Source organism: Acyrthosiphon pisum, unplaced genomic scaffold (assembly GCF_005508785.2).
Source record: "Acyrthosiphon pisum isolate AL4f unplaced genomic scaffold, pea_aphid_22Mar2018_4r6ur Scaffold_21920;HRSCAF=25285, whole genome shotgun sequence".
NCBI lineage: Eukaryota > Metazoa > Arthropoda > Insecta > Hemiptera > Aphididae > Acyrthosiphon > Acyrthosiphon pisum.
In genome coordinates, this window is record NW_021771438.1 from 82,289 (window position 1) to 91,112 (window position 8,824).

Consider the following 8,824-nt stretch of genomic DNA (forward strand, 5'->3'; position numbering starts at 1 on the left):
TATGTTGTGCATTTGTAAGACGGAGACAACGCATGCGGGCGTCCTCAAAAAAGTCAAAACACGGAAGTACGTAACACGCTACATGAAGTTGGCCCACCCAATTTGAATTTGATTTTACTCAAAACTGGGTGATTTGCAATTAACGAAACTCGATTTGCAATTATTTGGTGGTATTTTGGAGTCATTCGGACAAAGTGGGGGGGGCCAACTTCATGTACATGGCTTTTACTTTAAAAAATAAATGTGCGTATATATCCTTAATATTTATGAACTACTGTTAATGAAACTTATAAGGAACCCTGCATTATATTTTCAAACTTTCAAGTTTTATGCAAAAATGTTTTTATCGAGAATAATTTAAAAAAATTTACAAAATTCGAAAAATTTCTCAAGACTGTAACTATAGCTCTAAAAGAATGAATATAAATATTTGGTGAAATTTTTTTTGAGTTACCTACACCACATTTTTTATTTTTCTTAACGCTTTTTAAAGGTACTTGGAATTTTAAATTTTGACCTCTCAAAAGTATCAAAATGTTAAAATTGAAAATTGATGCCTTTTTAGTTTTTTCTTCCCCAAAAGGCAAAAGGTGATATAATGTGATAACAGACAAAAAACACACATTAGAGTAAAATCAATACAATACATTTATCACTCTGCTTGGAATCTAAAATTAAAACTATTTCAAATAAGTTTTGACTGTTAAGTATTTTTTTTTTTACATAGGTTCTGTTTTTTAAAAAAAACTTGTCGAGTATTTCATTGTATTACTAAAAATATAAATAAAGCTTTAAATTTCATTACTGGAATAATATTTCAAAATATTATTTGGATTTATACTTTCTGTATCGACTACAAATGCTTGTGTGTCATGATGTTCTGAAGAATGCATATATAGTTCACTCTTAGTTTTAAAAGAATCCGATTTAGGTTCGTAAAATTGAATAGATTTATTATTTGTACCACCCATCAGGTATAGTTTTTCATCCAGTACAACAACACCTAGAAAATAAATGTTATTTTAAAATTTAAAAATATACCAGCTAATGTTGTTGATAAGCTAAAAAATTATTAACACAAGTTTTGAACATTTCCCCAAAAATTATCATGATTGTAAAATTAGCAAATTTTGAAAAATAATCCTAGTATGAAGTTTGTTTAATGCAATAAAAAAAATTTTCATGATTAGGTACATAGAGGTTAGATTATAATTAGTTCATAATTCATTTTAAAAAAACAGTATTAATTTTGTTTGACTGCTCAAAGCATATTATTTTATAGTAAAATATAGTTGGATGGTGTTTTAAATTTTAGTATAAGTTACATTACCTGGTGCTATTCTATTATTTGGTTCTCGTCTAACTCTACTCCATCTGTTAGTTTGTGGATCGAACTTATCATAAGTAAGACAATGAATTTTCATAGTTCTATTATAAGCTGGCAATGAATTATAATTGCAACCAATTAAATGCAGTTGGTTATTAAATGAACAAATTGAATATACTGTATGTATATCACTCGGAGAACTGATTAATTGACCAAAGTTGGTTTTTGGATTATAATAAAAAGCTTTTGTTTTGCAAACCTTAAAGTAAAAAATATCATTCAATAGTTAATAAGGAAGTATTATTATAATTATAATTGTATAGTATTATAATATGGAATGTTACAATAAAATGATAGTGGTCAGTAATTGGGCCACATTTTATCTACCTGCTCCGTACACAATACTTTTTTATAATTAATTACCAGGGTATTGGGCCAAAAAAATTAAAATATACATTTAAAGTAATTGGCTATAGAAAATTAAAAAAAATTATGGAAGCTACGCATTTTAAGAACAATATTGCAAACAAAAACTGTCACTTAGACTTTGTTCTGAAGTTCAAGTGTTCACCAATTCAGCATATATTACAAATGTTACCATTGTTGTCAAAATTGTTTTGTTACAAACCAGTACCTAGTATAGTTACAATTTTATAAACCATTAGATTTAGAAATACCAAGGTAAGTCCCAAATTTGTTTTTATAAATTTCTCGAGGACTGACCTAAATATATGTAAAAAGTAAATTTAATAATATTAAATTTTTATATTTTGACTTTGGTTTTTATTTTCTGATTCCATTAAATATAATATGTAAGCTAATGATCATTAATTATAGGTTTTTAAGCTACATAATAATATTACTAATAAAAAAAAAAACTATTTGTTTTACTTTTTAAGTACAAACAGCACGTGGTCCGCGATCTACCGCAGGTAGATTGCCAACTTGATATTGTACTGCTGCGAATTTTTAATAACATTTTTATTTGGGGAAACGGAAAAGTTAGGTTATATTTTGAACACCATACACCGAATATTAAATAATGAATTGAACAAAGTTTGAGTCATATAGATTTGATACATTTAACGGGCAACAAAGGGCACGGGATCAGCTAGTTTATTATACACGCATAACTCACTTAAAAATTGAATTATCATAAAAAAAAACGGAGATCACCATTTTTAACTCCCACCTCACAAAAGTACAGTATTAAAACTATTAAACTTACACCATAAATTAAATCGGAAACTACTGCGAGTTTTAAATTTTGAGTTTCAGTTATTTTAAACTTAACTTCTTGCCATGTTTCACTAAGAATATCATAATACTCTGAACCACTGGAAGACATCTAAAAAAAATGTTTAGCAATATATACATTAGTTATTTTTTTAATTACCTATCAAGATCAATCTTAGTTAATTGATGTAACTATTAAATATAAAGTTAATAATAAATCATTGCAAAACGAAAATTGATTCTCAGCGAAAACAGTCTATGTATAGCCTATACGGTCAAGTCTTGTGCCTTTATGAAAGTTGAAAACCATAAATCTGAAAGCCGTGTTTGAGTGTCTAGCAAGTCAGTCACCTCAAGTGAAAATCAATTAACGTTCAACTTAGTCCAAGTTAGCTTAATAGTTTATCCATGGTTTATTTAAATTATACTCGTGTAGGTATACACTTGAACAGAATTAAAACTGAACTAACAAAATCACTGTTTGTGATTACTGACTGAAAAAATAATTTAAATGTCACGACTTGTCAACCAACACAAGTTAAAAAAAAAATTAAGCGTAAATTCACAATAATATTTTAAGAGCATCTGAAGTTAGATATTTGTAAAAAATTTTCTTTTTATATTCAAGTTTTAAAGGTTTAATACAAGATTCCTCATAAGTTTGTTTACTTTTAACAAAAAAGAAGTCTAATGGAAAATCAAAATAAATTGTTATGAGCATTTGAAGTTCAAATGCTTATAATATTGGATTTTCACTCGGTTTCTCATAGAACAATTTTCTTATTTTCTTATAATTCAAAAACGAATAACATAGATACTTGAAACTTACACCATATGTTTATTTTATCATTTTCTATATTTGAGAAAATTTTCAAAAAATGTTGATTAGCTTTGGCCTGTTTACAGGGATTTTCAATAATCAATTTTTTTCCAAAAAATTTTAATAAAATTTTAATCATTGGGTCAAAAAGCATGAACATTTTTTATGAAATATTCAATTTTTATAACTAAGGATTAAAAATTTAAAACAAGGTTCCACGTAAGTAAGTTATCATACTGTAACCAAAAAATATATAAACACAGTTTTTTTAATAGTTATTTTAAGTTAAAATTTGGACAAAATTAGATCTTTAAACAAAGAATATCTAAAAATTTTAGTTTTGTGTTAAAATTTTAAAATATTATTTTATATTATTATTTAAATTGAAATTGAAACTTTTAAAGCATATTATTGTAAACAAATATGATAATATTCAAATAGTATTAATTCAACATTGCGGCTACCATATTCATTCATAGTAACAATATAAATATAATATAAAATATCCTAGGCTGACAAATCTTTTTCGCTGAGAATCGTTTTCAAATACAACAATGTTATATAATTGAATTCAAATTTAGCACCATCCATTACAGTACAGTGACTTGTAACCTATGGTACAGCAGCGCGTCACTAATTTTTTAGTTCAAATATATCATTATTAGGTATTTCAATATGATTGATTTAAATGTGTTATAAATTATTACATAGACTTACTACATAAACTTGGTCATAAAATTGTATAATACTTGAGTTACTATGAACAAAATGAGGAGTACTTATAGACTTCCATGTATTAAGATTTCCATCATATAATTTAACTGAATTAACTCTATAATCAGAAATTTTTTACATCGATTAATTTATATATAATATTTCATGATCATGTATAAAGTAATATCACTTTTAATAATCATAATAATTATCAATTTATATTTTATATTTAAGGAAATACATTTTAAAGGCTATTTATAATACCATTGATTATAATACTAGTATTTATAATCAATTCTAATACATAAATCAGTGAATATGTTAACTATTATTTAGTAACATTTTTACATACCCATCTTTGCAACTAATACTAAAGATTCTACCATCTTTTAATATTAAATTTGACATAGTAGCGTCAGAGTACCAAGTTAATGAACATTTATAAAAAGTATTGTTCATTTTGTCATACCACTCTATTTTTGAATAACCTGATCTCCTGTATAACACTATAGCCTAGAAACAATTCCAAAATGTTTATTATTAGTTTATCATAGTATATAATTATTTAATCAAATAAATCAAATAAATCAAATAAATCTTTAACTGAACATTTTTATTCTACTAATATTTATTTATTTTGTTCATAAAATATTTATGGATGAACATTTTGGAGAATTCTAGGTAGGTTTAGAGAATAGTTCATTGAACAAATGCATTTCTTTTTTTTTTTTTTGATTACATGCTACATATATAAACTACTACATACATATTGTAGTCTATAAAAACAATAACAAGAGCCGTATTTTAAAATTATTTATTTTTGTGGGCGGAGGTACACCTATATACACCCGATTAACTCATGAAATTGAAATACTTAAGGGCGTTGGAGCCTGTGCATTTTTTAGTACAAAAACACGCCTTACAGGAAAAGCTCTCAGTCCATATAGAATGATCGGATTTGTTAATTTAATTTTTATTTAAAAGAAGAGAACATTTTGCAGGCCGAATCAAAGCCCGATTTTCAAAATTTTAATTATAAAAGCTAAAATATACATTTGATTAATGCAAAATATTTGTTTTTTTTTTCAAACGAATTAATTTACCACTATTTAAAGTAAAATGAAAATTTGGCTTTTGATCCGACCTGAAAAATGTTCTCTTCTTTTAAATAAAAAGAAAATTATCGAAATCCGATTATTCTACAGAGCGTGAGTTCTTCCTGTAGTCATTTTTGTTGATCTAATGAAATCACCTATACTAAGATTTGTCCATTGAGTACACACTAAGTACACTGACACCGATATTTTTGTGAATAGAGGCACACTAAAAACCAAGTACACAGAGTGCTATGTTTTAAAAGTTTAAAACTGTTAATTTTTCCCAAGATGGGGTTAAAGAAAGTTAGACAGTTAGTAATTTATACATTCTGTATACAAATTTTAGTTAATAATTACATTAAAAAATAATATTATTACTTGTTTTAAGTTATGATTTCTATAATTGAAAATATTTAATTCACTAGATTTTGATGTTTTCATTGATACATTTCTTTCGAGTGCAAGCAGTGTTCTGTATGTATTAAGTAAGAAGTCCATACCTATAACATAATACTAAATGTATTAAAAATTAAAATAGAATCTATAATTAAATATTTTTAATTTAAAACTATTATAAATAAATAAATTATTATTTAAATAGTCAAATATACAATCATAGAACAATACAATGTTACTGTATTCAATACATGTTTTTTATGACTAAAAACAAACATCAATTAATATTAATAATTAAATTAAAAGCGTACTAAAATAATGTTGATAAAAAATAACTATTAATAATTATTAACTCGATAAATCTAGTGGTATTAGTGGCTCAAAATAAGTGATAACTGATAAGTTATCCTACCTACATTTGTATACTTCTCATGACACAGTGGATTCCGCCTGTGGACACCGGTTTATATAGGCATTTGTGTAATAGGGGAAAAATGGTCAGTTCGGCTGGTTCCAATTCCAATGTATACTAACTAATTAATTTCGGTTAGGTTAGACAACCCCTTAATGTGGAGAAATGAGTTTGGTCTCAACGTGTCCACATTAAGTGTAAATCATTGCATATAAAATTTTATTTGTATATACTTAAGCATTGGTGTATAATTTGCATACAACTTATAATTTATAAATACTAACACTTAACAGTATATACTACACCGTTTATGGTAGGCATAAAAACAATTGAAAAATTAAACTTTTTTAATACACAAATTGTATTTATAAAAAAAATATAAATAACTAACTCTTACTTATATAAATAACTCAAGTCTCTAAGCTCTAGAGCTTAGAATTATTGTATTTATATTATCTTATCAACAAAAAATTGTAAGAAATGTTTATTAGGTCTAGGTGGGCAATTGTAAACTCTTCTGATTTTAATGACCTGTAGACTCTCCCAGGTTAGGTACTATCCAGTACTTCCTGATGAGTGATGGGTACAAGTAAACTCTCCCGGGTCTGTAATAACTTCATTTATATACATTATAAATTTAATGTTTATAACAATATGAACATAGATATTTTTTTTAATTTAATATAATTATTTAAATAATAATAAATACTAAATAAAATAATAATAATTTAAATCAATTTTAAATTAAATTAACATTTTAATATGATTTTTAAAATTATATGAACATACATATTTAAAAAAACTTAATGTGTCTATTTATTGGTCTGTATAATTTAAAAGTTTGTGCAACATTATTTTAAAATAACTTGGAAAAGTTTACTAGCCCCTATCTAGGCACCATGGTGGGTGACTCGTGGGCCAATGGGCCATATTTAAAGAAGAAATTAATTCTTGTTACTTATCAAAAACAAAAAAATATATAATATATACCAATAATATTAACAAAAATAAATTTAAAAAATCACAATTTTTATGAAAAATAGATATATTAAATAATTAAATTGATAATCTTTATATATAATTATGAAGAGGATATATTATTGTCGACAAAATAAGTAGAGGAATTAAAAATATAAATTATAGAATTTAAAGACCACTGGGTAAATCTAAAATCACAGACAGTACAATCGTACAGTCATTACTTATTATTTGCTTGTTTAATCAAATATAATACAGTAGAAGCCGCTTATTAGTAACACTTTGGGAACAAAGTGAAATGTGTCAATTAACCGATTGTTTCTAATAAGCGATTTAAATGTCGTAATATACGGGCGATCCGTCCTGGTACATTTTGTTTCAATAACACGATTGTATCAATAATCCGTGTTTCTAATAAGCGGCTTCTACTGTATTTAAATTGATGTAAGTGGGTTAGAGTGATTGGGTAACCTTCTGTGAACGAATACTTAATTTATGTATTTATAAAAGAGCTGGTTTTGATAACTAATTGTATAGACTGTACTTACATTTTTCATTTTATTGTCTTTTAAGAATTAATACTGTAACATCAAATAATTTACTACTTGTATAATATACTACACAGTAGACAAATAAAAATACTTACATATTGAATTTGAAGACACTAGTTCTTCATATTCAACGATATTGATCAAGTCGTTAACTTGTATTAATGGTAAGCGAATTGAGAGGAATAACTTAGGAAATAATTCAGAACGATTTTTCACATCATATTTTACCCATGTAATAATAGCTTCATAAACCTGAATAATTGCCAAAAATCAACAAAATAAAAATTTTACATTATCCATACGTCAAATTCCTTTTAATTTTATTCACAATAAAAACTAAAGCTTAAGCATTTTCTATAATAAAAATAAATAATTTTAAGATGTTAGATATTATTGGAACTTTGATATATGTATAAAAAAAAAAACAAAATATCATATATATAATTTTAAAAAAAGTGGTAAGTGAGTACTACTCTGCTATACAGTAAGTGTTTAGAGAGATCACAATTAATTGTGTTAAATTTTAATTTGATGATATAAAATCGTTTGAAAAACGATTTTGAGCAAAGACAATCTATCAGCTTAAATTCATAAGTATATTTTAAGATATTAATGCTATTAAAGTAACTTTTTTACAAATACATACTACTACATTAGTAAAACATTAGGATTAGGTTGAATTATTTTTTGCAAAAACAATTTCATTTGAAAATGTCATTGTGTATGATGTTCAATATAACAGTTAACTCTCATTATTTCAATACTTAAGGGGTACAGATATCAAGTTTTGTTCTAATGATAATTATTTCAGAGATTCCAATTGAGTTCAAAATTACGAATAATGTGAAATATTGTTGCTTGAAATAACAAGAATTTACTGTAAACTTTATATGTTTCAAGTAGCCACGAATAATATTTTTGAATTACATCAAAATAACTGAAATTGTTTTTATTTGTTTAAAGATTTCATTTCATCCAAATTTTTATAAAAATTAAAAATTATAAAAACTGTATATTTATTTTTTTAGATTTTATGGTTAGAGTACAAACTACTAATTTCCTTGCTTTAAATTATCAATCATTTTCTATAAAAATTTAACATTATATACATTTTCAACTACAAAATAATTTGCAAACTTCCTAGATTTTGAAGAGAAAAAAATTGTGTTTATAATTCGACAGTGGAAAGGAAAAACGGCGTAAACGACGTTCTTGACAAATTTGTTTTTTTTAACTCGTCGTTGGTGACGCTATGAACATTTCCCTCACATAACTGTTATTTGGGAACCATTG

General features: G+C 25.3%; 1 protein-coding gene across 1 annotated transcript in view; it reads right to left on the reverse strand.

Moving 5' to 3' along the window:
* Nucleotides 1–756: 756 nt before the first annotated feature.
* Nucleotides 757–8,824, reverse strand: part of LOC100574385 (kelch-like protein 3) — a 13,236-nt gene continuing 5,168 nt past the window's right edge. The window contains exons 2-8 of the mRNA XM_016800952.2: nucleotides 7,627–7,783; nucleotides 5,573–5,694; nucleotides 4,450–4,610; nucleotides 4,101–4,215; nucleotides 2,556–2,675; nucleotides 1,331–1,586; nucleotides 757–1,003 (exon numbers count right to left, since the gene is read on the reverse strand). Coding sequence (XP_016656441.1) covers nucleotides 792–1,003; nucleotides 1,331–1,586; nucleotides 2,556–2,675; nucleotides 4,101–4,215; nucleotides 4,450–4,610; nucleotides 5,573–5,694; nucleotides 7,627–7,783 — 1,143 coding nt within the window. The 3' untranslated portion in view covers nucleotides 757–791. The remainder of the gene's footprint in view (nucleotides 1,004–1,330; nucleotides 1,587–2,555; nucleotides 2,676–4,100; nucleotides 4,216–4,449; nucleotides 4,611–5,572; nucleotides 5,695–7,626; nucleotides 7,784–8,824) is intronic.